The sequence below is a fragment of the Hipposideros armiger genome, unplaced genomic scaffold (assembly GCF_001890085.2).
Source record: "Hipposideros armiger isolate ML-2016 unplaced genomic scaffold, ASM189008v1 scaffold_46, whole genome shotgun sequence".
Classification (NCBI taxonomy): Eukaryota; Metazoa; Chordata; class Mammalia; order Chiroptera; family Hipposideridae; genus Hipposideros; species Hipposideros armiger.
In genome coordinates, this window is record NW_017731396.1 from 2,576,802 (window position 1) to 2,604,659 (window position 27,858).

The following is a 27,858-nucleotide window of genomic DNA, read 5'->3' on the forward strand; positions in this document are numbered from 1 at the left end:
CTGGGCCCAGCTGCCTGACCTGGAGTCTCTGCCGGATGGAAACCTCCTCCCCCTCCAAGACCTGCTTCAAAGGCATCGATCAGGCTTCTGTCTCAGCACTACTCATATTTCGGGCTGAGTAATTCTTTGTTGAGGGGAAGAGCTCATCATAGGATGTTTAGAAGCATCCCTGCCCTCTATTCACTAGTGCCAATTTCTGCGGAATCACTTATGTCTTGTGTGATCTTAGGCCAATTTACTTAATTGACCTCTCTGAGCCTACATTTCCTCATCGATAAAAGGGAAATACAACCTTCCCCCCCCCCCCAGAGCTGTGTGCCGAGTGCCTGACAGGCACAATGCCCAGCCCACACCAAGGGATGGATGTTAGCTTTTTTATTGATAAATGCCCTGACTTGTTGGTGCTATGAGCATCTGTCCAGGGTACAGCGGTGGGGGCGGGGGCGGAGGGGGGAGGCACTGGAAGACCAGAAGTTCTCTGTTCTCCAATGTTCATGTTTGCAGGAAGGGTGGTCAGCAAGGGCATCAGCAAGGAGGTGACACCTCCTGCCAATCTTGACAGATGAAGAAGCACGCCCTAGGCGTTTGGTGCCTGCTCACACATAAGGGCTTACGGAATACAAATGACACGGTTTATGGAATATATAAATGTGTTTGTTTGGGAAACACAAGTCCCTGAGTTGGCTGACACAGACTTTCTTGCCAGTCATGGGCTCTTAAAACTTCTCCCTGCAGACAGTCGCCTCGACACGTGCACACTCACCCACCCAAGCATCTCCCACTCAGTGGTTTGAATGACCTTTAATAGAAGCTCTCCTGTTTCTGACTACCTGTCTTTCTCTCTGGAGGCATCCAGGACAGGGGGACGCAGTGCAGTGTGTGGACATATCACTCACTCCCCCACCCCCTCAAGGGTCAAGTAGAGGGCAGAGCTGTGGCATTGATGCCTTTCCTGTCTTCCAGGTTCTCTGAGTCACTGTCTCCAGGGGACAAGGTTTTGCTCTCATGACAGGAGCCAGGGAAGAAGGGGTTTCGGCAGTCCCAGGGGCAGGGTGGGAACTTGAGTCTGATCAGGTCTCTGTGTCTACCCTGAAGCTCGAAGCGGAAGGTCCTGGGGTGCAGCTCGGCCTGGAAGAAGCTCTGGGGTATGGCTCCGTGCCCCTAGAGTCTCTCCAGGCAGCTGGGTAAGCCCCAGTTCTAATCAAGTCTTGCCCCATGGAAGACGCACAGGAAGAAGGACTGAGTTTTTCAGGAAGACAAATGGGAAAGGATGAGTTAGTTCAACGCAGTGAAAGTGAACAGTATCTCCCAGGGCTGGGTCCAGAGCCCCAGGAAAGCCTCAGTCAAGGAGGTGTGCACACTTCCGGCCTGCAGCCCAATCTCTCAATGATGGCTCCAAGAGCAATGGGAGGTCAAGAGCATGCTTGCTGGACTGAGTTCCCTGGGACTCCGAGGCCTCAGAGGCTGCTGGGCAGTGGTTGTTGGCAAAGAGAAAAAGGTCCAAGGTGTCCCGGCCTGGCCAATTAGGGATCGATGAAGGAGACGGCGATGTAGCGGGTGCCCTTGGTGGTGGGGAGCCCCTCGTGGTAGTGCGTGAGTCGCCCAGGGTGCATGAGTGTCCAGCCCTTCCGTGGGGCTCGGACGGAGCAGTTGTAGCGCAGGAACCGACAGCCCCCACCCTGGGAGACAGAAAGTGTCAATTCCCCAACAGGAAGTATCATTTCCCCACCAAGAAGCTGGGCTCTTCCCTGTGGGCGCCTACACTCCCATCTGAGCCACCGCAGCCAAGCAGCCCTCAGCACAGCCTGCCTGGGATGCCTTGTGGAGGGACAGCTATAAGCTGCCTAAGGAAGATACTCAGCAAAGACCAAGTGGTCAAGAGCACTGACCTTGGCTCAGGCAACCCTGAGCAAACATCGCCTATACCCTTTACTGACTTTGTGACCAACCTGAGCCTGAGTTTCCCGTTCTGGGCATTAAACTGCACAGGGTTGTAAGAATTAAATGAGATGATACAGTAAGAGCTTCGGACCAGGTTTCTCAACCTCAGCAGCACTCTGGACATTTTGGGCCAGGTCATTTTTTTTTAATTGTGGTGAAATACACATAACATAAACTTTGCTACTATAACCATTTTTAAGTGTACTGTTCAGTGGTATTAAGTACATTCATACTATGGGCCAGATAATTCTTTCTTAAGGGGGCTGTCTGGGGACCCCTGGCCTCTACCCACTAGATGCCAGTAGCACCCCCGCAGATGTGACAACTAAAAATGTCTTCAGATATTGCCAATATCCCCTGAGGAGCAGCCAAAATCATCCCCTGTGAGAATCCCTGGTACACTGCAAACTCTCAAAAAAAGATAGGTGTTTTTATGAGTGTCCTTCACAGTGCCTAAGCCAGGACTGAGTCCCAAAAAACTCTTAAAAAATAGTAGCTTATGGAGTGAATGAATGAATGAATGAATGAACGAATGCCTCTGTAGCTGATCACACCTAGAGGCCTCCGTTCAGGTCCGCAGGCCCCCAGAACTGCTCCCTCCTCACCTTCATGTCTTCTTGGTTTCCCCAGATTTCCCCTCCAGCCATAAACCTGCGCTCCACACCCAGACTAACCCTGTCCTGCCATTGCCAAAGCAGGATGATGGGAACCCCAAACTCCTTATTACTAATAGCTGTCATTCCTTGAGTACTTACTATTGGTCCACATGAGCAATCACCTGGATGAGCTCATTTCATTCTCACAACAATTCTGTGCAGGGCACTCTAAGTTTTCCCATCTAAGATAGAGGCTAAGAGACGCGCCTGAGACCCCAGAGCAAGGGCAGAGGCAGGACCCAGGCCCAGGAAGTCTGGCCCCAGGCCTCCTGTGCCCCGGGTCTATTGTGCCCAAAGCCCTCTCCCTCCTGCCACGCTGTGCTCCAGACCCACCTCATCTAGGAAGCCTTGGCCATGGACCTGGCACCCTTTCTCTCTTGTTCGCCAGTTCTCTGGTGCTGGCGTGTCTGGGCACCCCCAGCTTCAACCACCCTGTAAGCTGCTCACCAGTCAGCCCTCCCTCCTGCCTGCTCTCTGGGTCGGGGCGGCCCCTGCTCACCTCATAATCCACGCCGACCCGGTTCAGGGCGATGTTGATGGTGAAGGTCGAGGCGTCGTGGTGTGGCATCAGCGAGGGCTGCTCGTCAGGTTTGTAGCGGACAACAAAGGCCAGGTCGAACTGGGCCTGTGCCAAGGAAGTGACACAGAGAACTGGCATTAGAGAGAGGCCACGAAGGCCAGGACAGGCAGGGGTGGACAGAAGGGGCCACTCATCCAATCTGCCAGGATGTCGGCTCCCTGAGGGCGGGCTTGTTTAATGCTGTGTTCTCCAGGCCTGGAACAGTGTCTGGCACAGAAAGCGTTCTCAGTAAAAATGTAGGGAGATTGGGGTGGCCAGATGGCTCAGTTGGTTAGAGCACAGTGCTCATAACACCAAGGTTGCCAGTTCGATCCCCGCATGGGTCACTGAGCTGCGCCCTCCACAACTAGATTGAAACAACTACTTGACTCGGAGCTGATGGGTCCTGGAAAAACACACTGTTCCCCAGTTTTAAAAAAAAATGTAAGGAGGAAGGGAAGGACAGAGGGAGGGAAGAAAGAAAAGGAAAGGGAAGGAAGGAGAGGAAGTGGAGGAAGGAGAGAAGAGAGGGAGGGAAGGAGAGAAGGAAGAGAAGGGAAGGAAGGATGGAGGGAATGAATCTAACCCTCATGACCCTTTTTGACAACTATCTAGGCTGGTGATTCCTTAAGGGCAGGGCCCAGGCACACTCAAAGCAGGTGTCTGGAGAAAACCACGTGAACTAGGAAGTAAGTGAGGGAAGGAGTGTGAAAGCCAAAAAGGCAGTCAACAGATATGAGTGACAGAGCCAGACAGAAACTGAGGGGAGGAATGCGCTTGCTGGCTGGCTAAATGGGGCTTGTCTGGTGAGCTGGCATAGCAATCACTGATGTGGTGGGGGTTAAGGGCACAGAGGAAGGATTCGAAGAATCACTGTGCAGTCAGAGGCTGGAGGCAGAGTGTCCCCGCCTCCCAGGCCCCAAGGCCTGATGGGAGGAAACTCCACTTCTACCTGGAGACCAAATATTCAGGCCTCTTCCCAAGCTGGGAACATTTCTCTCCCTCTTCCCCCCTCTCCCTTCCCCAGCCACTCCACCCCCAGCCCTCATCCTGGCTGTGCCCCAGGCATGCCCACCCTGGTGTAGTAGCCGGGGTAGAGCTTCTCCGTTATGGGGGCAATGTACTCCACCAAGAACTTGTGCCACTCCCGCTCAAAGTTGATCTGGTTCATGTGGATGTCAATGGTCGGCACGTTTTCATAGCCCCCCTGGATGCGGCTGTCCTGAGGGTGACCAAGAGAACTGGGTGAGCAGAATTCTAAGACGGCCCCCAGGTTCCCACCACCTGGTGGACAGGCTCTGTCCAATCCCCTTGACCTGTGAACCTGATGGGATAAGATTAGGTTATAGGGCAAAAGTGAAGCAGTTTTGCAGATGAAATTAGGGTAACTCATCAGCTGATTTTGGGTTCATCAAAAGGGAGATTATCCTGAGTGAGCCTTTTAAAGGAGAATCTTGAAGAGAGAGACTGTCCCCTGCTGGCCCAGAGGAAGCAAGTCACCGTGAGTTCTACGGCTGCAGCGACACGAATTCTGCCACCTGAGCTCAGAATAGGACCCCCGAGCCCGAGATGAGGCCTCAACCCCAGGTGATACCTTGATTGAAGTCCTGTGAGACCTTGAGCAGAGGACCAGACTCCCAGCCCACAGAAACCCAGAGATGATAAACAGGTATTGTTTCAAGCCACTGAGCTTTGTGGTAAATAATTTGTGACACAGCTTAGAAAACCAACGCAGAGGGCCACGGGTCAGCTCAGGCACCGAGATCCCAGGGCCTGGCCCCACCATGGGAGCACAGGGATTAGCCAGACCCCAGAAAGCAGGAGGTTACTGGGCTCTGGAGATGGTTTCAGCACCAAAGCACGTGGATTAGGCAGGTAACCAGACCACAAGTGAGTCGGCTGCCTGGTCAAAGGTTAGCTGGTCTCTGAGGCACCCAGGTCCGGGGGCTCATGGGCCTTTAAAAATGGTTCCTGAACTTTCCAAGGTAAGTGCAGGTATGGCACTCCACCTTCACAGAACTCACAGCTCCTCCCGCCCACCATGCCGCTTGCTTCTGCTGTCTCGTGAACTTGGCCCTGACGTCACTGCCTCATCTACACTTGCTTATACCTCCCCTATTCCACGCCCAATCTGGGGAAGGGAGCTCAATCACTCTAATAATAAGCCAGGAACTGGAAGCAGCAATTTAGGATAAAGGAATGTCAAAGTCACCCAGTGGTCACAGCAGCTTAAGGACCAGTACTCCATCCCTTTTCTCAATCCCTCTACTAAGTGCCTGCAGACCCCCCACCAGGGTCCCCATCTAAAGAGAAATTGAGGCCGGCTGAGTGATGCGTTGGTTAAGAGCTGGCTTGAGACGCCAGAGGCCCCGGTTCGGATCCCACATGAGGGCCAGTGACGCTGCCCTCTACAGCTAAGATGGTGAACAACAGCTCAACCTGGAGCTGGGCTTCTGTGAGTCGCCAGCAATGGCGTAGGCTGCAGTAGGGCTGCAGTGGGCTGCCATAAGCTACCGTGTGTGGCCAGCAGCCAGAGTGAGCTGCCAAGAGCCGCTATGAGTGGCCATCCAGGGGCCGGCGACTGATCGGCCTCACCCGGGAAGAGCGCAATGATAACACCAACATGTGCCAGTAAAGCGACGTCCTCCACAACTAGACTGAAGAACAAAAGGACAGCAACTTGTCTGTTCCCCTCCCCCAATTCCCCAATAAAATCTTTTTAAAAAGTAAAATAAATAAAGAGAGATTGGCAAGCTTGCCAGGAAAAGAGCCTGGAGGGCAGGAATGGGTGGAGGGGTGATCGGTCTCCCCACAGCCCCAGTCCAGGCGCCTGGTACCCTCACCCTGTTATCTCCCAGAGACCACTGGCCGTAGTGTTCCATCTCCTCCACCAGCTCATCACAGGCCGTCTCCGTGAAGATGGGGAACCAGTAGACGTCCGGGCAAGGCTGGGGGGGGGGCAGGGACTCAGTCACAGGGGTCCAGAGTGGCACTGCCACATCCTACCCCTGTCCCCATGGCCCTCTGTGGAACTCGCTGAAGGCAAAGCCCCTCCTGTGGTCCATACCCTGCCTCCCATCCCGGTCTGTGAGCCCTCCGAGTATCCCCACAAGTGTCCCCGCGGAGCAGGGACTCCGTGAGCTGCTGAAGGGAGAGGGGAGTAGAGCTCAGAGCTGGCCTTTCTCAGCCGAGGTCACAGAGCTACCAGTGCCAGAGCCAGGAAAGGACCGTGCACATCGAGGGAGCAGAGGCGCTCAGGCTCTCGGGGGAGCAGAGGGGTACCCGCTCTCCACTCCTGGCCCAGGGGCCATCGTCCACAATTGATACCACATTTGGGGATGTTTTTCTCTTTCCTGCCTGGGCCAGGGAAGAAGCCTAAGACCCCCAAGGCCCCTGCGGACTCCAGCTGGAACATACCAACAGGAGGAAGGGCCACCCGTTGCCCATTCTCTCACCCTGAGCACTGTCAGAGCACAGAAAGGGGTGCCTTCGCACCCCTCCTCCCCCAGGGTCAGCCAGTTTTGTTCCTCTGTCCTTCCTCCCCTACGGCAGGTGTCAGGTATAAATCTAGTAGCTTTGTGTTCGGAGGCACCCAGTCCTTACCGTCTCCACCAGCTTCCCTGCCAGCGCCTTGGTGTAGTTTTCATGGATATACTTCTCCTTCCATTCCTGTAGGGAGGGGGAAGTGGGCTGGGGTCCTCGGGCCTGGCCCGGGCCAGCTGGGGCTCACCCCTTGCTCAACTCCATGGGATGCTCCAAGCGGGGGTTCCTCCCCCCAGGCCACACACAATATAAGTGAATGTGTGCTTGCCTGAGGGAGCCGCGATGCGCCTGTGCCCACTGGGTATATGTGTACTGTTTGGGCGCAAAAGTGTGCCCACAGGAACTGGCATTTGCATGTGTTTGTACACATGTGTGCATGTGTGCACACGTCTGTGTGCAGGTATGGGCGTGTGCCCATGTCAGCCAGAAGCGCGCAACATCTAGAAACGCTGTCATCAGTTTCTCCTCCTCTGATCATCACAACACCCTCACGGGCAAGTCAGGCTGAGACAATATACCCATTTTAGAGCTAAGATAACTGAGGCCCCAAAGGTTTTGAGGCTCCACTACGTGATGACTGATGTGCCTGACTCCTGGCCCCTCCTCCACTAGATGGCGCTGCCTCTCAAGATGCCCTCCTCTCCGACCCAAATTTAGTGCAACAAGCACCCTGGGAAGGAGGGAGTCAGGTAGCTCACAGGGTCCCAGCTGTTGTCAGGCTCTGAGAGAGAGGCAACTCAGGCTACAGGATCACTGGGGTCCCTTCTGCTCCCACCCCTGTCCACCCACCCAGGGCCTCACCTCAGGGTTGTTGAACACCTCCCAGAGGTCATTGTGGAGGTGGGTGGTCTGGTAGTTGTCCAGGGAGAGCAGGTGGCCAAAGGTGTGCCGGTTGGTCAGGAACATGAACACATCCTGGGGAGAGCAGGCTGGATGGAAGATACCCTACCTCTCCCCTGCATGCCCCTGGATGGGGCATGACGGCAGCCCCTCTGCCTACCAGGTTCAAGTTCATAAGATCAGGGAACCAAGTATAGATCACCCCATCTCCCCACTCCTCGGCCCAGGGGATGCAACCAGGGAAGGCTTCCTGGAGGACTGAACGGGAAGGAAAGAATGAATGTGCAAAAGAAAAGGATGGTGCTCTGATCCTGAAGCTTTAGGCACCGGGGAAAACATCATCGTGCTGTCACATTTTAAGAAATAACCACAAAAAAAAATTGGGTGGGACACAAGGACTGGGTAAGGATGTCTCTTGGGCACGTTACTTGGAATACATTTAGGTGGAAAGTATAGTTTTCTTTAGGCGCTGTCAAAAATGTAAGTAAAATCTAGGGTGTGAAAACTGGGTCTGCTAAAATGATGCCCACAAACTCTGAGGACTGGCCCTCATGCCGGTGCTCTCACCAGGCCCTGGAAGCCTTTGAGCAACCCTGCTGGAATCGCAGAAGCTCCAGGGCCTGCGGTGACAAGGTAGCCCACCTTCCCTGTCAACAGGGCCTCCTCTGACTGCCCAGCCCAGGCTGACCTGCTGCCGGATGTTGGCGCAGAAGGACATGTCAGGGTCCAGCTTGCTGTGGTGGAACATGTCTGTCTGCTGCAGCTCAGTCCGCAGGGCACTGCCCTTGATCAGGTAGATGTTCAAGATATAGGGCACGTTCCAGACACCACTGAGGGAGAGGGAGGAAGATGGAGGGGGCCACAGGCTGGGGGTGAGGGTCACAGGCTGGGGGTCAGGGGCCCAGGAGAGGGGAGGTCACAGGCCGGGAGGGCAGAATAGTGTTGATTTGATTCCCCTACCCTGGGCACGTGGGCCCAGGGTAATTGTCAGAAAGTCCTTCTGTGTGTCTGACGGCAGTCTTCCTTGCTTCAGGTTCAGCAGGAATTTGAGGGCAACAAAGACAGGAATACTGGGGAGGACAGCGCTGCAAGGCTGGGAAGAAGGCAGATGAGCGCGCGCCTCCTGCAGGTACTCACACACGCCGCCCCTGCACGATGTCCACGTAGTCCTCGGAGCGGGCGTAGTAGCCATCTGCACTCAGGGCGCCCCAGAAGTTCGACCACAGCCTCCCATGGCGGGTCATCAATGGGGCGATGACGTTCCTATGAAAGGAAGCACCTCAGGGGAGTCCCTTTGCCCACTGGGAGTTTGGGGCAGATCCAGCTAGGTGTGGGGAGAGGGCAGGAGGGTGCCTTTGAAGCTGCAAGCACCTCCCTGGGGCATGGCCTAATGGGGCATTTGGTCCATTGGTACCGGCTCCCTCCCACAGGGCAGCTAGGAACAGAGGATGGGAGGAGGGGGCAACACGGGGCTTGCAGAAGGGAGGTGGGGAACGTCCTGGACCAAGACCAGGCTGTCAGGCTGGGGCAAGCCAAGGCTAATAGGGGAGGCCAAGGCAGAGGAGGAAGAGGAAAGTGGGTGCGGGGCTCCCAGCCTGGGCCCAGGCCTATCACGAGCAGGGCTGGGCCTCCGCGAGCCCCGTTCTGAGGGCCCACCTGCCCGCCCGCTGCAGCCCACCCATAGCCCCACTTGTTTTGCTCAATCAGCAATCTCAGGATTTTGGGCTCTGTCAAGGCCACGTCAGCATCCACGCTGAAGTAGTAGGTACAGCCACGGTCCTGCCGGCACAAGTCCCTGTGGGCACAGGACACAGGGTCAGCGGGGCTGAGGCTCCAGTCCAGCCTCCCCACCCAAGATCCCGGAGCTGCCCTGCAGCTGCACGCTCCACCCCTGCTCACATCTGGATCACCAGGTACCAGCTAAGGGTCTTTAGAGAGGTCGGGCCAGCCTGTGAACAAGGTTAAGACCAGCAGCCTCCAAGTTCCCTCCCAACTCTGAGACCCAACACTGGGCTACTGAGCTCTCAGGACAAAGGCCCAGAGCTTGGCAACTGGTATCAAGTGCCCTGGTACCAGGAAAAGCACGGCCCACACACAGGTTCCTGCACTGCCCGGGACCAGGGGGTAAACTGGTGCTGCCTTCCTGTAGGGCAGTTTGGTAACTTGTACCAAATCCTTAAAAATTTCTGTTCTTTTTATCTGGTCCAGGGCTCAGCAAACTATAGCCCATGGTCCAAATCCAGCCCACTACCTGGTTTCATGCGGCTTGTGAGCTAAGAATGATCTTATATTTTCAAAGAGTTGGGGAAAGAATCAAAAGAAGTTGCATGACAATCACATGAAATTTACATTTCAGTGTCTGTAAATAAAATTTTGCTGGAGCCCAGCCATGATCATTCATGTTAACACCAGCAGAGCCCTCAAAGTCGGTTTACACAGACTTACTGGCCTAATCCTTTAAAGCAGCGGTTCTCAACCTTTCACAGGGGTCGCCTAAGACCATCGGAAAACACATATTTTCCGATGGTCTTAGGAACCGAGACACCGCTCCTCTATCCGTCTCCAGGCCCACATGCAGATACGCCCACATACGAGTACCCGGCGACCCCTGTGAAAGGGTTGTCCGACCCCCAAAGGGGTCGCTACCCACAGGTTGAGAACCGCTGCTTTAAAGGAAGTCTGCCAACCATAGACCTGGGCAGTCTAATTCTTCTATAGTCAACATAACTTACTTGTTTGTTTGTTTTAATAATAAAGGGAAAAAACCAGAGGTTGTTGCTCTAATGTTCATCACTTATTGACTCAGGGCCCTCCAGTCCTTCCTCTTTCTCTGATTTGCTTCCTGAACCCTAGTGATGCTGCTCAGCCCCAGCCAGGAGCCCCTAGGTTCGCAGGACGGAGACTATGTCCCCATTTGACAGACGGGAACACTGAGGCCCAGAGAGGGGCAGGAGCTTGCCAGAGGCCACACAGCCTTCTGAACTCCCTTTCTCCCGGCCGACTGCTCCTGCCACCACTGTCAGCAGAGAGAACCACGATCCCCCTGGCTCCCAACTCACATGCCCATGTTCCTGGCATCAGCGTTTGCCACCCGCACATCAGGGCCCACCAGCTTCACAGACTGGTAAACATCACCATGCTCTGCCAGGAACTGCTCGACCTGAGCCTTGTGGTGTTGCTCCTGGGGGGTGGGGGATGGAAGGGTGAGGACGAGGACACGGGTACCGCGCCAGGGACCGCAGCACCTTCTGGTACTTCAAGCTGTTTCCCCTTCATTCCTGGCACATCCCTGGCCACATGCTCTCCTAGACTCCAGACCTTTGCCCATGCCAGACCTTCTGCCTGGAGTGCCCTTCCCTGGCCATCCTTGACCATCCTCCCCTGACCAAGCCAGGCCCACTGGCCTCTTAAGAGTCTCTGTCACCAGGACAGCACCCCAACCCCAAAGGTCCCACATCCAGAGTCATTGATTATGCTGGTCTAGGGTGTGGCCCAGGGATCTGCTCTGTCTCAAAACACTCCAGGTGATGCTGAGACCACACTTGGAAGAACAGAAGTCCACACTCAGGGCCCCTTGCATGAGGAAGCGACAGAGCAGTCTTTAGAACCAAACCCAGGGTTCAGAGCGAAGCCCGGCTCTGCTACAATCAGCTGTGTGGCCTTGGACGAGTCACTTCACCTGTCTCGGCTTCAGTTTCCTCCCCTGTAAAAAGGGAGGGTAATCATGCCTCCCTCACAGGGTCACTCTAACGAGTCGACAAGGCAGATGGAGCACACAGTAGGTCCTCAAACACTGCCTGGGACACATCTCTTTTTCTACCCAAAGTCACAATTGGGTGTACTGCTTGATGTCTGCAGAGAAGCTGGAAGCCTCCCGAAGGCAGTGCCTACACCCTGTCTCCATGTGGCACAGCTGAATGAATGTCTGTGACACAGGCAGAGAGATGAGCTGAGTATGAGACTCCAGGTCCCTGGAGGTGGGGTGCAGGCTCTCAGGGCTGAGAGGTCCCACAAAGGGGTAACCCTAGATGGGGCAGCTGAGAAGACTTGAAGGAAGACGAGGAGACTTGAGAGCAGGTAGGATTTAGAGAGCGTATCTGGGATCCCAGTTAGGGAAACTGGAGGACGCCAAGGCTGAGAGGTGGGACTTGATCCAGCTAGGAAGGAGAGGCAGGAAAGAGAGGGAACTAGGAATGCTGAGTCCAGGCCAGCTCCCCACAGAACAGCAAGCCTCAGGGCTCCCCATTTCCCCAGAACTCAAGGAATGAAAACCAGTTTGACTATCACCAGATCAAATTAGAAAGGACTGATTGGGGCAAGGAGGAAAAGAACGACACTGATGACAGCTATGAGCACCTACTGTGTGCTGCCTATGCACCAGGCTTCATGTGCTTCATGTGTCTTCCTGGTTAACCCTTGCAGCAATTCTGTGTGGTCAGCGCTATCATTATCCCTATCTAATAGACGAGAAAACTGAAGCACAGAGAGGTTGAGCAACACGCCCAAGGTCACATAGCCAATATAAGCAGTGGTGTTGGAATTCAAACCCAGCCAGTCAACCCAGTGATTCGGGGATACAGCCCACTGCTCACTTGCATTTGGCCCAGACAAGCCTGTCCCAGTCAGTTCCTCAGAGGTGTCAGGCCACCTTGTGAGGCTGGGCCCTTGACCCAAGCCACAGGGTGACCCCGCCAAGCACCTGCTACTCACGTGGTTGTGAATGAAAAGCCGCATCTGTTTCCGGGGGTAGTGGAGGCGCAGGAGCCGCTGGAAGAACAGGGACAGAAACGGCGTGGGCTGTTCGATGAACACGCCAACCAGGACGGTGGGCAGGGCTTCATCCTGCATGGGGAGGGGGCGGCACAAGGGCCCAGCAATGAATGTCCAGTCACTGAGCCACCGCCGAGCCCCTAGGGGGGCCTGAGGGAGGCGGAGGCCTGCGGACTGCGCGGGGAAGGGGTCTGGGCCAGGAAGCTCCGAGCAGGCTGTGCAGGGGGGCAGAGGCAGGGACTGGCAGGGAGGCGAAAGGATGTCCCTGCGGGGACAGGTGGCAGCGTGAGCTCAGACTCGGAGCAAGGACCAGTGGACGGCAGGCTGTCGGGAGAGCTTGGCTGGTGTGGGATTTGAAGCGGGCCATAAATGAGGTGTAAAAGGTTTGTGGGATGGGGAGGGAGTTGCAGGAGAGCCTGGACGACCAGGCAGAAGAAACTGGAATCTCAGCATCTGGGGAAACTGGAGCCATGTGTCGTCTGAGAAGGCTTCCAGGGGGAGGTGCCTGGGTGAGGAGGAGGACGGAAGCCCAGACAGGGAAGTGATCCCTTTACCTCCCACCAAAGACAGCAGAGTCTCTTCCAGAATCACCCGTCTCCTCCCACCCCAGGGGACAGAGCCCCCAGTGTCCGGCGGCCTTACCCCGATGCCCTTGAGGCTGCGCAGGCCCTCGTCACATACAATGCAACCCGTCTCGAAGGTCCAGAAGCGCGGGATATAGTTGCCCAGGTAGTTCAGCTGCAGCTGTGGGAGAAGAGGGGTCTGAGAGGAGCCGGGCCAGTCCCTCCCGCCTGCAACCACCGAGGCACATCTCCCTGGGCCCCTGGTGGACCCGCAACCCCTCCGCCTGCTACCCCTACGGGGGCAGGAAGGTGACTTGATTTGGGGTGGGCCTTGGAGAGTGTGTTCATCCCCCCCCCCCCCGAAGATCACCAAAGCTACTCAGCGGGAGGGCAAAGGGAGGGCTCGGTGCTCCGGTGCTTCTTCATCTCTGTATCTCCTGGGAGCCTGTAACATGCAGGCTCCTGGGCTCTAACCCTCAGAGATTCCAATTGAACAGCTCTTGGGTAGAGTCAGAAAATCTTCATTTGTAACATGCTCCTCTTCCACGTGATTCTGGCCCAGGTGATGGAGGACCATGCTCAGAGCAACACGCTGTGAGCCAGGGGTCAGTCCCCAGGCGCCGGTCTGCACCCCAGCCCCTTCTGTAGCTCCAGGAGCACGGGGACCAGTCTGCCCTGTGCATGGCTGACTGTGTTTCATGCCTTTGTGCAAACATTCAATAAATGTTTGTTGAATGAAGAAACGAGTCTCCCCTGGGGTGATGGATGACGTGGGGCAGCCCACCCTAGACCTGCATGGGGACAGTGACCTCCTTTATGGCCTGTGGTCCAGCAGAATGACAGGGCATCACCGACCACCACAGTAAGGAAAGAAGGTGCCACACTGAACTCAGATGTGAGGTCAGAGGCAGCAAGCTCAAAGTGGGGCCCAGGTAGGCGGCCCAGGTGGGTGGCCCTGACCCCAAGAAGAAGATGTGTGGTCACAGTGAGGGCAGAATTGGGCTCTGGCCCCCTCCCACTCTCCCAAGGGGCAGGGGCCCCGCCCTACCTTGGTGGGCCCATTGCCGTGAATCAAGACAGGGAGGGTGTCATAGGCCAGGTTCCGCGCCCTCACATGGCCCATTTCAAACTTGAGCACGACCTCATCTGGGGGGTCAGAAAACACAGTGCCATCGAGCATCAGACCCAGAGGCCAAACTCGGGCTGAGAAGCTGGGCTCAAATCCCAGCTTTTCCCTCGGGGAGCAAGGTGTGACCCTGGGCTAGTCACTTCACCTCTCCAAGCCTCAGTTTCCTCATCTGTAAAACGGGGATAAAAGTCGGAAGATTCCATGTCCAGCAAGCACTTAGCACCACACTTGGCACGTGGTGAGCACGAAATCCACTGCAACCCCTGTTATTTACTGCGATCACTTATTGAGCCGACAGCAGGGGATGGGAGAAAGTGAAGGCCTGAAACATCCCAGCTCCAGACACAGCTCAGACAAGCCCCACAGATACGGTCTGGGAGACGCCCGCTCTGACAGGCAGGCAGAGCAGCACTGAGGATATGCCAGCCACACAAGGAGGCCTGGTCGGGGCAGAGGACAGATCCTGTCCGGCTGGAGACAGCCCCTGTGGCAGGGTCCTAATCTCCATGCTTGGACCTCGTCAGTCTACACATAAGAGGAAGCTGCCTTGTCCGACAGTTATGAAACGCAGAGTGGCCTTTTCTCAGCGGCCTGAGAAATGCTGGGCGGGGGAGGGCTTTGAGGTGGGTGACCCTGGGAGGAGAGCCCTTCTGTGAAAACTCCTGGCCCACCCAAGAGGGGGTCTGGACTCAGCTTCTTAACCTAGGTTCATAAACTCCCAGAAACCACAGGCAAAAGGGCACAATGTTCCTGCATCTTCCTGGGAGAGGAGCCATAGCTTTCCTCAGATTCTCAAAGGGATTCTCAAAGTGATACCCCATAAAATACCCATCAGTGATCTGGTCCAACTTCTCTTTTCTAAAGATGGGGAAACTGAGGCCCACGGGATGTGTGTGTGTGTGTGTGTGTGTGTGTGTGTGTGTGTGTGTGTGTATATGTGTGTCTTGACTGAGGTCACCCAGCAAGATAGTAGCAAAGCCATGTCATCACCAGCCAGACTTGGGGTCAGCCCAAGGACATTTGTGGTTTTAAGGGCCACGTGGCCTCTCTGCTTCCCAACTCCCTGCCAGGTCGGTCCCTGCCCCCAGCCCCAAGCCTTCACCTGGGAGGTGGGAGGGCAGGGGAAGTAGGCAAAGCACGCTCACCTACAAGGGCCAGGGATGCCGGGCAGGGGTCAGTACCTGCTGTGTGCATGACTCAGCTCATCCCAGGCTGAGGGGCTGCCTCCCTGACCTGGTGTCCTGCATGGGCTGTGGCGGGTAACCCTGTGAGGGCTGTGGGGACTGACCTCATGACTCTAGTTTCTCAACCACAGAGAAACACAGCTCTGCCCCAGGACACCCAGGTGGACTCGGGGGACCTGGGGATGAGGAAGGTGATCTCTGAGCACAGCGGGCAGAAAGAAAGCGGCCCCTTCTCCTCCGTAGCCTCAGGCCCTGCCTGGAATCCTCACCTCCTTACCCCCCTCACAATCCCCTCCCCACAGGGGCTGCTTACCCAAGGCTCCGTCCAAGTTCTGGAAGATACGGCAGCGGTGGTCCAGGGTGATATTGATCTGCTCCTGCAGGAAAGGGCACCAGGCTGCATCAGGGACAGGCCCTGGCAGAGGACAGGGCTCCATCACACCCACTGTGGGCAGCCTGCCCTCCCACCTCTGTCATTCCCTCTCCCCACACCATCTTTGCCCCATCGCATCAGGGCAGCTGGGAGCCCTGGAAAGGCCAGCTGGTGGCCAAGCCCCTGGGATCTACTGGTCTAGTGGCTCCTTTCACACAGAACCAGGGGCTCCCAGAACTGGAAGGAATCTAAGGAAACAGCTGGTTCCACTATAACAACAACCATAATAATAGTAACAAAGACTTGTTTAGCACTTTACTGTGTGCCAATCACTATTCTATTCTAGGTATTATATATAAATTAATTAATTTGATCCATGCAACATCCCTATGAGAAAATACCACCATCACTGCATTTTACAGGTTTAAAAAACAAGACACAGAGAGGGTGGGTAACTTGCCCAAGGTCACACAGCTAGTAAGTAGCTAAGTTGGCATTTGAACCCAGGTAGCCTGGCCCCGAAGTCCATGACACAATGCTGCTTCTTCATGGAGCCCTAGGCCAGGCCAAGAAAGGGCAAGGGGCACTCTAGGCTCGGCCCTCATCCCATATAGAGCAGCTCCACTTTTATGTTTAGACTCTGGGCTTCTGCAAGCAATGTCACCGGAGGCAAAGGGGAAGGAGGAAGGACCAAGTTAACAAAAAGATCAAGTTCATAGTTTCCACTGCACAGGCTCAGCAACTTAATTTCATCAGTTTGTGGATGATAAAAACAGGCCCACAGAGGGGAAGTAACTTACCCTAGGTCACAAAGCACAGCACAGATGGGGGGTGGAGGGTAAGTAGGGCGAATCCAGGAAGCCTGACCCCTAAGAGCTCCCTGAGCTTCCTGCTTACCCAGAGGGCACCGGCTGGGTGTGGGGCTGCCCTGGCCTGGTTCTGCCACCTTGATGATCCCTGCCTAGAGACAGGCTTGCAGACAGGCTCTCATCAGCCCCCCAGGAACACCCCCAGGCAGAGTGGGGGAGAGGCAGCTCAGCCTGTCACTTCCTTTTATCACCATCTCCACCACCTGACATGAGGTTGTAAACTCCTGGTCTCCCCACTTGAGGGTCCACGAGGGCAGTGACCCTGACCGTTTTGTTCACTGCCATATCCCTGCCCTGCCCCTCACAGTGTCACCCACACAGCAGGCGCTCAATAAATAAATGAGTGAATCAATGAATGGAGAAATGGGGGTGTCAAGACCAACCCAAGGGCTCAGGCCCTGGAGGGGCGGCTCCCTGTGCAGCCTGGACTGCGGGATCCGGGGCTCCCCAGCTCCGCCTGCTGTCTCTTACCCTCTTCCCCGTGTCCAAGAAGATCTGGGTGTAAAAGAGCTGGTCGCTGTCACTGTCCTGGCCCTCCCACTCGGCCACCAGTTTGCTGAGGTTGGGGGCATAACCGATGAAACCTGGGGGTTGCATGGGGACACAGAGACAGACACTTAGCTTCCAGCCTCTAAGCTAGGGCCTCTTCCCGGCCCCGCCTCTCCCACCTCCCGCTCATTGGCTCACAAGCCGCACCTCCTCTCAGAAGTTCTCCTAGATTGAGAGATGATGTTTCTCGTCTGCCAGTTAATGACACTTAGTGATGAGTTCTCAATGAACCCAGAGAGAAACTGCACCCGCTCAGGTACTAGGCACCTCATAGGTGGTGAATGAATGGATTAGACCAGGGGCCCCTGGAGAGCAGAACTGGTGGGGCACAGGCTGGGAGCCCCTTTTCTACAGTTATCTGGGAAACTTGGCCCAGAGAAGTGCAGCGGTTGAGCCAAGGTCACATAGCACATGGGGCTTAGAGAGAAAAACCTACACGGGTGTCTGGCTATAGGGCAGACTGGTGAGAGAAGAAGAGAAATGGGAGAGGGTGGGCACCCAGGGAGGGTCCCATCCCAGGGGACACCGCTACCCTTGGGCCAGGGCCAGGCCACTTGGACCGTGCTAACTCTGTCAGCCAATGAGGAAAAGTGACTGCTGGGGACAGATCCCCCTTCCGTGTGGACAGAGACATCCAGAATAAAATATGGATTTTATTCTCTGTGCAACGGGAAGCCATTCAGTGACGTGTGTAGATTTGTATCTGGCTGCTGGGTGGAGAATGGGCCGGAACAGGGTGAGGGTGGAGGCTGGCAGAGCAGCTTGGAGACCACTGCAGATGGCCAGCAGCCTAGCGAGAAGGTGGCAGTGGGTGCAGACATGAGAAGGCAGATTCAAGAGATATTTTGAAGTAGGAGTGATGTGACTCTCAAAGGAACTGAGGCGGGCGAAGGCAAGGGAGGAATCAGGGTGACCCCCAGGTTTCTCCCTGTGCAGGTGAGTGCCTGTTATTGAGATGAACAAGGCTGAGGAGGAGCAGGTTTAAGGGTTAAAAAAACCAGTTCTACTCAGGACATTCTGTGTGTGGGACCTGAGAGACGTCCATGTGGACATCAAGCAAGCGGGGGTCCTCAGGAGGGCAGCGGGCAGAGCCCTCTGGAGCCCACCCAGCCCAGCCACACACTCCTCACCTCCAGAGCCCAGGAACCTCTTGCCATCCGACACCACAGGGTACTTGGCCTCCAGCCTGCGGTCCGGATAGATGAGCTCCTCAGCCGAGAAGACCACCTGGCTCCTGGCCTGTCGGAACTTCTTCAGGAGCTCCTGGGGCCCTGATGCAAACAGCACGTCGTAGCTGCAGCCAGAGCCAGGAAAAGACGGGGCAGAGGTGAGCAGGGGCACGGTGAGGGCCTAGGCAGGAGATCTCAGTCAAGGCTCTCCACACATCCCCTTCCTCCCGTCGTCTATGGAATGGATCTGCCCTGTAGTGCCCGCCATGTTTACATGCCCCCACCCCCAGGGAGAGCAATGGTCCCCATGACCCATGCCCTTCTCACTCAGAGAATGGCTGGTCATACCTAGGCAGGTCCCCTCACTCATCTTTCACCAAGAATGAGAATGGGATATACCAGAGGGTCTTTCCTGGGGTCCACAGACCCCCTAAAACTATAGGCAACCTTAGCCAGAGTGATCATCCCTTATCCCCGATGTCCTAGGAGGGCCTCCCTTTAGAATATTCTTCTATCTCTCTGCTCAAGGGCCCCGCCCAGGAAGCCCCTAGCCACCGACCTGTCTGTGAAGAGAATGACCAGGTTCTCCTTGTCTGCATGCTTCTTCAGAGCTTTCTTCAGCAGCCGAACCTTCAGCCCTCCACCTGCTGATGACCCCTTCTCCCCAATCCAGTCCTCCCCCAGGCCCAGCACCTGCAGAGAAAGGCCCCTTAAGGGTGGTCATGTGATCATGATAACCAATCAGAGTACTTTCCCATAGCCATGAGTTTGAGCATGTGACCCAAGCACAGCCTATCAGATTCTTGCCTGGGACTGTTCCACTAAAACTAAGGAAAGGCTGTCTTTTCTGCTGAGGTTGAGAAGCTGGGGCACGTAAGCATTGTGGCTGGTGGTCATGTTGCCACCATAGAGAGAGCACGTCTGCCAATGAAAACAAACAGGGCCCAGAGATGAGAAGGCAAAGCTTCTACCATGCTTGAACCCCTGGATCCAGCTATGTCTCAAGCAACCCCCTACTGCAACCCTCATTCATGTGAGCTAGTAAGCTTTCTTTCTGGCTTAATGCCACTAGATTGCAAGCCGTGTAGGCAGTGACGTGGTCTGTCTTGTCCATCACCCCCAGTGCCTTCCATTGCGCCTGATACAAACAAGGAGGCACTCAGCACACTCAGCTAAATGGAGGAATGTTTCCCTGCAGGGCTCAGCCATGGGCCACATGCAGAGGACACCAAGTCCATGACACTGATGGACTGGGCATTAGCCCACGTTTCTTTAGAGCAGGGTTTGTACAGGTAAGGTCTCCAGACTGTGGCCATCCCAAAAATCAGCCGGGGGAAGTTGTGGAAATTCTGGTTCCAGGCCTGCCCTCTAAACTAGCCACCCCGCCACCCCCAGGTGAGTCCTATGCCCACCACACACCTGTCCAGTCTCACTTCCCCCACACTCGCCATCTCCAGCCCCTCCTGGACTTTGTTTAGGTTCTTTCCCTTCTTGCTTTTCCTAACTCATCTTCATCTTTCAGGCTTCTGGAAGCTTTCTGTGTGGCCCCAAGTCAGCTGGAGAAAGGAGACACACCCCTCGGCTGTGTCTGCCCCACCAGGGGAGCCCCTTATTACCTGGATCTTGTAGTTGAAGAACTGGGCTGAGCGCTTGAAGCGTCGGAACCCCTCCGTCTCCTTCGTGGCCACTGTGAGGACTAAAAGGTTGTCTAGGGAGAGAGAAGGGTGTGGTGAATGGGGATGGAGGATGAGGACAGGTAACAGACAGGAGCGGGTAGCTGTTCCCAATTCTGTTCTTGCCAAACCCTGCAGCATGTGTCTCCATGTCCATCACAGACAAGAGCCCAGGGCCCAGGTAGGAAAAGACATGTCTAAGATCACTCAGCTGGTTAGTGACAGAGCCGGGACGTAACCTGGATCTCCCAGTTCTCCTCCAGGGCTCCAACCACCTGGTAACTGATCAATAGGGGAGGAAGTGTCCAGACCAGAGGTGTCTGCACCTTGCATTGTGGAACTGGGTCTCTCGGCTTTAGGGGGCTTTGGTCAGACACAGGGGCAGAGGGAAGGATTCACTCTGAATGCTGAATACCAGGAGGACCTCTCTGGCCATGTCAGACATTAGCCCAGGGATGGCCACCACTCTCATGCCTGCACCCAGGGCAGACATTGCTAATCAATCCCAACAGGCTTTCTTGCTGAGCCTCACTCGTCTTTGGATTCTCCCAAAACCATGAGAACCAATGAGAGTCGACTCGAAGTGGAAACCACCTTAAAATCCTGGTCTTTGACTAGAGCAGGTGTACCCCCTTTTTAACAAGGGACCTCTCTCGGGCTCTGTAGTGTGGCTTCACCGCTGTAATAGAACCTGTAGGAAACAGCTTCCCGGATGGCATCTCTGGGAGCCCTGGAAAGCCCCTCCCAGACACTTCAAGGCTGCGCTCTCTGAGAATTGAGGACTGTACAGCTGGCCCGCCTGGTCAGAGTCCTGACTCTGCTCTGTACCAATGTGTGATCTTGGGGAGTCCTTGACCCTCCTGAGCTTCAGTTTCTCCCTTATAAAACAGGGATAATAACGGCACCTACTTCCCAGGGCTGCCGGACTAATCCCATGAGATCAGGCTTATAAAATCTTTGTCGGGATGCTGGTACACACTACGAGCTGATTAGTGAGAAGCAAATGCCTTGCTGTGGCCTTCGAGGCCCTTGTTGATCAGCCCGAAGATGAGCTCATTGGGCCCTCCCCCCACCAAGAGTCTCACCTCGCTGGGCAGCTCCCTCCTGCCAGGGCTCCCTCTTTCTGCCCTTTCTCTAACCTTCCTCCAGGTCCCAGAGCCAGTGACAGTGACGCCTCTTCCCTGCCACCACCTCATGAAGCCTTCTCAGATTTCTCCTGACCTCTCTCCTGCCCTCAGAGGCAGGACCCCACTTCGCGGCATTCCTCATTGTTCTCCTGGGTGAGTTTTTCTTCACTGGGGCCCAGGACTTAACACTTTTCCAGGTGAACAGACCCCCAAGTGGTGTGGCCAGGCCAGCAAAAGCAGGTAAGACACCCCCACTCCCACCCCAGGAAGTCAGGAGGAGCCTGAGCTAAAAGAACAAAGGGGTCCAGCCTGGCAGAGCCGGCTGAGCGGAGGGCAGACTGCTGGCCCCAGAGCAGGGGGCTGGCGCCAGGCGGCCGAGCAGGAATTGGCAGGAATCCACTCGGGGTGGGCCCAGGGACCTGGAGAAGAAGGCAGTGGATGCACTAAGCAGGTGTGCAGAGAGGAGAGACCTCACCACCTGACCCTGGGGGCCAGGAAAGAGGGGAAGGGCTCCCCCTAGCTCCTGCCAGGATGGTTAAGCCCCCGTACACGGGTGAGGAAGCAACAGCTTCCAGCTCTGGGGCCCTCTTGCTGTCTACAGGAGCTACTGGGGACAGGAAGAGTGTCATATTTCATGGATGGAAAAAGCCAGTGTGTGTGTGTGTGTGTGTGTGTGTGTGTGTGTGTGTGTGTGTGTGTGTGTGTGTGTGTGTGTGTGAGATTCTGGATTCTCCATTGGATCAGGGGCTCCTGAAGTCAGGCAGCCGGGGAGGGAAGGGGAGACGGAGTGGTGCGTCTTGAGGCTCCTTTTTCCGGTTTCTGCTTCCAGATAAGTGACAATGATGGCTATCCTTCATTAAACACTTTCTGCATGCTGGACCCTGTTCTAAGCACTTTACACACACTAACCCCCCTATCCAGTTAGAAACCCAAGGCTCACACATGGTGAGCAACTTGCCCAAGGGGGTTAGGAGGTGGCAGCGCCAGGATTTGGACACAAGTGCCTAAATGAGAGCACCTCTTAACTTCTGCACGCACTGGCTGGGTGTCTGTCTCTCCATCTGTCTGTCTAAGGAGACTGTCTAGCTGAGGTGGAGGGGAGGGTCCCAGGCCATGCCAGACCCTTCCCATATGCTCACCTTCCTCCTACCCAGCCTGTGTCTTCTCTATTTCCCTGGAGGCTGCCATATGCCTGTAATGGGGCCTTAACAAATCCTGTGTTCCTTGGGCTACAAAGCACCCACCTCCCTGGCCGAGAACCCCACAAGATCACTCAGTCCAGAGGGTCCCAAACCTGCCTGCAAGTCAGCATTACAAGAGAAGTTGTGAAATTCAGACTCCTGGGTCCCTGGACCCCAGGTCTGAGATGGGCCCAGGGGTCTAGATTCTTCCTACATTTCCCAGGGGATTTCTGATGTCAGCCACATTTGGAAACCTCTAGTTCAACCCATCCCATGGTCCTCTGACCCTACGCTCCAATGCAGAGGCCTGGAAGGTGGGTCACAGCAAGAGAGCCCAAGGCAGGCCCCTCCCAACGGGACCCTGGCATCACCTCTCAACACCCCCATGGAACTGTCTCCGTGAATCTAACCTGCAACCTATTCCCTTGTCCTGCCTGCTAAACTCGCTCCTTTCCCTGAAGAGGTCCCAGGCCACCTCCTCCAAGAAGCCCTCCTTCATCTCATCCCCTTATGTGTTTAGTCAGTCCGTGCCGTGCAGTGTCAGGGTGCCTAGCAGTTGGTGTACCCGTATTAACCTGCTCCTACTCCCTTTGCCAGGCCGGGCTCATCACATCTTTATTTCCTTGGTCTCCCTCTCTGTCACCATTGTTGGGACTGAGTGTGACTTAGGCCTAGTATCTGGCCTTAAGGAGCACTGTGGGAAGGAGAGGCTGCTAAGTGCTACCACCGGTTGAGCCCTTACTTAGACGCCAAGCACTGCATGAAGTGTGTTACATTCATTATCACATTTATTTAACTATCAACACCCTATGCAGGAGGTGATATTTCTATCCCACCTCTACAGGTGAGGAAACTGAGGCACAGAGAGGCTAAAAAACCTGCCTGAGGCCGCAGAGTCGTGAAGTGAGAAGGGAATATGCTGGAACTCCAAAGGCCCATGCTCCTCACCTCACCACTTCCCAGTCAACATCCCCAATGCTGAGACTCACCCAAAGACTGAATCCAGCATTGCCAGCCGCCTTCTCTCAGACGCCCAGCGCGGGCACACAGCTCCAGTCACGAGGTGAGGTTTTTTCCCAATTCAATGGGGGCTGGCCAGAGCACTGGGCAACCCACGGAGCGTCAATGTGGAGGATTTCTCCTCATACCAGGGCCCCGCCCACCTGCTTTCTGTCTGGCCCAGCTGCCGCCTGGGGCCCAGGGCTCTCAGCCCTCCTAACCTGCTGCCCAAAGTCCATCTGTGTTTTCCCCAGATGGACGACCCTTAATCCAGGGTCAGCAGAGATAAACAGAGTAGAGTGGCAGAGTAGAGGTCACTGGGCTGGTAGCTTAGCCTGTCTGTGCCTGTTTCTTCATCTGCAAAACAGGAGTAATAACAACAATAATGTACCTTCCTCCAGAGACTGTGAGGATTAAATGAGCTGATGTCTGTAAAGTGCTCAGCACAGTAGCTGGCCATGGCAGCTGCATGCCTTCTTGTCATAGGGAACCTCCCCTAAAAGAGGGAGATGCGTGGGGGCAGGTGTTGCCCTGGGGGTCACGGATGGAGAGGAGCCCTTCCTGAGAGCAAGAATGATGCGGAGAGGCTGAGCCAGGGGACTTGGGGGAGTGCAGACACCTCTCTGGGATCCTAAGGGAAGGCTGAGGACTCAGGCTGGGTTCACTATGCTCTGGCTGATGTCCCCTCTGTCCCAAGTAGTGCCAACCCAGGCAAGAGACTGGGTTGCCCAAGGCAAGAGTGGCCTTGGCTCTCAAGGCATTGTCATGACACACCCGATCTGCTCTCTGGGGTGGTGGGAATGAACGAAGCTCCTCCCCCAGCCTCCATGCTCACCCTGGGCTTGACCGGAAGCCATAAACAGGGTCAGGCAGAATGGAGGGAGATGGGGATCCCCAGTGCCCAGGAGCCAACCTTGCCTCTTCCAGTCTGGACACCCACTCATTTCTGCAGCCTCAGGCCTCCTTAGGCTCTCCCCTCCTGACTCATACACATTTAGCCAGCCTGACTCCAGGGATATTTCCATTCCCCACCGTTGAACGGTATGACCTGGAGCCCCCACCCAAGACCAGCTGACATCCCTGGAGCCTCAGATTTCAGCAGCTCCAGGCTCTGGTGGGTCCTTCCAGCTCCATGCCAAGGCCGATAGGGAAAGGCGAGCGCCCAGGGAATGAGCGGGGATCAGCTAGAAGTCTCTACAAAAGGGAAAAAAGACCATGTGGCATCTGGACTCTCACGCCCCCTCAGCTCTATGGAAATTTGCTTGTTTGGATGCTGCTCTGTTGAAGGCCTTTTTCTGTCCCCACATTGGTCTCAGGGCTCCCCCAGGACAGGGCAATATTTCTTCCCTCAGCCACAGGGCTCTCTGGGAGCAAAGGATTGTTTCTCCCCCATCAAACTGGGCGTCCACTGGGGTAAGGAGCTCTGTGCGTCCGTCCCCCCCCCCATTGGGAGCCCCCTCTCCGTCTTTCTTTCCACGTGCCACATCCACAGGTGTTCAGATGAAGGGTGGACGAGCTGCAGCGAGCATCTCCACCCACCACACCCCCAAGTCTCCGTAGCAAATACCCTGCCCCACCTCAGACCTCACTATTCCCCAAGGGACACACAATATTGTCCCTACGCCTGCCTCAATGGAACACACTCCTCAGCAGCTGCCCCATCCCAGCCACCTGGTGCTGCACTGGGTGTCCTGGCCCAGCTCGAGGTAGGAAGGAGCTGGCCTCTCTGGGTGCTCCCTCCCTGACACCAGTCAGTGGGCAGCTTGGGCAAGGCCTGCAGGAAAAACTACCATCCCAGTCTGTCCTCCTGGCCAGGAGACTGAGGGTCCCACCTCAGCTGGGTCTGGGGGAGCTGGGCAGGCTCCTCCAGGCAGTGTCTCCAGGTAACAGCCCCGCCCCCGCACCCAGAGGAGGGGTTTGCAGGAATGAGCATTGGGTCTGAGTCCCAGCCAACCAGCTGTAGCAACCTGAGACCAGGTGTTTAACCTTTCAGGGCCTCAGTCTTCCCATCTGCAAATCGTAATGATTCCTTACTTATCCAAAGGGTCTGAATGGAGCAAGGGAAGCAGAGCTTCAACTTGAGAGTGGCTTGACCTTAGCGCCATACCTGGGGACCCGGTCCCTTCTCCATCAATGAATGATTGCTATCTCCTAGATGCCTTTCCTGGATTAGCTCAGTGAATCCTGCACCCTCTGTGGGGGCTGCCTTTTGTCTACTCTGCCTCCTCCCATCACCTGCTGGCCGTCAGGGCACCTGAAGCCTTGTCATTGATTTGGTCCCTCTGTGACACACCTCTCTGGGCTTCTTTGTGCGGGGCTAGAGTTTCTCTCATGGGATGGTCTGGGTGGAGGGAGTTCACATAAACAGAAGCAGAGCCAAGAGAGGCCCAGGGAAAATAAAGGCTATTATAGGGTTCCTGGCTGCCGGCCAGTGAGTGGACCCCGGCCCTTTGCACACACTAGCAGCCCAGCCTTGTGCTCAGCACCTCCCTCACTGGATTTTTTTACCTCTCTTACTGTCCTGCGAGGATGCGCCAGGAAAGCTGGCAGCACTGGGCCAGAAAATGCCTTATGGGCCAGGCATTGACCTAAACTCTCACCAACAGGCCTCATTCTATGGAATCCTTGAAAGAGCTCTAGGAGTCAAGTTCCAAGGCTCCTGTTTTGTAGACTAGGACAACAAGCCTCATGGAGATCAAGCACCACCAGCTGAACCACCAGGAGATGTGTGGCCTTGGGCACAGCCTGGCACAAAAGAATACTCATGAAATGGTGGTTCCTGGGCCGGCCGAGTGGTTTAGTTGGTTAAGAGTGCAAGCTCTGAGCCGCACAGTCGCAGGTTCGATTCCCACATAGGCCAGTGAGCTGTGCCCGAGATGACCTGCCGCTGAGCTGCCAACAGGTGGAAGGATGATTCAGCTGGTGAGAACATGTGCTCCTAACAAGGTTTCTGGTTTCACTCCCACATGGGATGGTGGGCTATGCCCACCCGCAACTAAGATTGAACATGGCACCTTGAGCTAAGTGGTTGCGAGCTGCAGACGGTTGGCTGGATGGCGAGCTAGCTGTGCCCTCCACAACTAAGATTGAAGGATAACAACTTGGCTGTTCTCCTTCCCCAATTCCCCAATAAAATCTTAAAAAAAAAGAAGAAAGAAAGAAATGGTGGTTCCCATTCCCTCCTCTGGTCCAAGGGTCTGCTAAACCACCACCCTGCCCCTCCAGCTCCCAGAATCTCCAAGAGGGTGGGGCCAGGGAACAGAGTATCATGGGAGGTGTGGACAGTCCAGCTCTGCTTCCCTGAGATTGCCCACAGTCTGTGTCCTCCTGGGGCTCTCAGAAGCTCAGCAGGCAGCCCTGGAGGTGCCCCAGGGAGGGCTGGGAAGGAGAGTAGCATCCACTCACTCAGGACAGTGGGGCCCCCTTTGAAATCCCTTCTGCCTTGGGGATGTAGAAGGAACACTAGACCTGGAGTCAACAGATCTCGAAGCAACCACTCCAGGACTGGAAAACCCTGGGTAGTCACAGTACCTGTCTGGGCCTCAGTTTCCTCATGGGCAAACTGGAGAGAGTCAGACCCACCTGGCAGGGGCAGAGCAGACCACAGAGGACATGGCTGAAAGTGCCAACAGCTCTGCAATGTGAGACACCCCTTCCACACCACCCAGCAACCACCCACACCCATGGTTTCAAGGCCTAGTGGCCCAAGCTGGGCTCTGGAACCAGACACACCTGGGTGTTAATCCAGGTTTCCAGGCCCACAAGCTGTGTGACCTTGGCCAAGTGAATCAAGTCTGAAGCCTCAGTTTGCCCAACTGAAAAACGGGGATAATAGGACGCACATCCAAGGGTTGCCATCAGGCTTAACTGATGCCTGGCCCATAGAAGTGCTCCATAAATAGCAGCCACTGTAATTATTATGAGTGCTATTATTATGAGTCCCTCTGGCTGCTGAAGAGTACTTCAGCTGTTTCCTTCCCTCCCAGAAGCACGAATGCGGGAACCACAGCCCCAAGAGGGGAAGTGATTTGTCCAAGATATCAGTGAGTCGGTGGACAAGTAGCCCGGAACCCAGATCCCCTCGCAAGCCCAGGCCTCCCCCGCACCGCGTACAGACCGGTCCCTACCGAGGCAGCCCCTAGATAGCCCCCCTGCACCCGCCCCGCCCCGGATTCCCCTGCCCGCCGGGGCCGCGCCCTCACCCTCAGGCTTGGCGTCGCCCTTCGCTTCGGCCAGGAGCAGCCAGCCCAACGGGGCGAGAAGCAGCAGGGGCCGCATAGCCAGGGTCTGGGGACGTCCAGCCCGCTCAGCGGCGCTCAAAGGCCGGAAACTTCGCGACGAGGCCAGCGGGTCCCCCTGCCACGCACTGGACCCGCCCTGGGGGCGGTGTCGCACCGCCCCTCTCCCCCTCCCTGCCGCCCTCCCCAGGGGGAAGGATTTTCCGGCAGACTGGCCCAAACAGAGGCTTCTCCAAGTGGAAGCAGCTCCCTCGGGCCTTTCCCCCGCAGCTCCCGGGTCCTTCCGCCGTTCCTCACTCCTCTCTCCCTTCTGGAAGAGGCTTCACTAAGACCAAGAAGGGGCAGGCAGGGGTGGGGGGAAGAGACAACATTTCTATAACCCAGAGCTCGCGCCAAGCCTCGATCGTATCAATAGCCATGAGCCTCAGTTTCCTAGCTTGAAAAGTGAGAATTATAATAGCACCTGTTCATTGGCTCTTGCACGGGTTAATGGCA

General features: G+C 55.7%; 1 protein-coding gene and 1 long non-coding RNA gene across 5 annotated transcripts; one reads left to right on the plus strand and one right to left on the minus strand.

Annotated features, from left to right (window-relative positions):
* Positions 1-360: 360 nt before the first annotated feature.
* PLOD1 (procollagen-lysine,2-oxoglutarate 5-dioxygenase 1) lies at positions 361-27,508 on the minus strand. 3 transcript variants are annotated; one of them, XM_019639829.1, is made up of 20 exons: positions 27,328-27,508; positions 26,657-26,707; positions 19,762-19,853; positions 18,705-18,838; positions 18,107-18,270; positions 16,899-17,011; positions 15,499-15,562; positions 13,921-14,018; positions 12,952-13,053; positions 12,250-12,381; positions 10,599-10,720; positions 9,230-9,334; positions 8,677-8,802; positions 8,228-8,369; positions 7,501-7,614; positions 6,760-6,825; positions 6,000-6,104; positions 4,232-4,378; positions 3,097-3,222; positions 361-1,679 (listed from the first exon to the last, which is right to left on the minus strand). In XM_019639829.1, exons 1-20 carry the CDS (start codon positions 27,401-27,403, stop codon positions 1,524-1,526), a joined length of 2,235 nt encoding a protein of 744 aa, XP_019495374.1. In that variant the 5' UTR covers positions 27,404-27,508; the 3' UTR covers positions 361-1,523. The 3 variants fall into 3 exon arrangements, with proteins under 3 accessions (XP_019495374.1, XP_019495375.1, XP_019495376.1); XM_019639830.1 differs by lacking the exon at positions 26,657-26,707 and adding an exon at positions 24,039-24,319 and having other exon boundaries at positions 27,328-27,395; XM_019639831.1 differs by lacking the exon at positions 26,657-26,707.
* On the plus strand, positions 20,668-25,972 carry LOC109381294 (uncharacterized). Of its 2 annotated transcripts, none has more exons than XR_002123687.1 (3): positions 20,668-21,098; positions 22,971-23,189; positions 25,170-25,972. It is a non-coding gene; the product is annotated as an uncharacterized LOC109381294 (long non-coding RNA). The 2 variants fall into 2 exon arrangements; XR_002123685.1 differs by having other exon boundaries at positions 25,732-25,972.
* Positions 27,509-27,858: the final 350 nt, after the last annotated feature.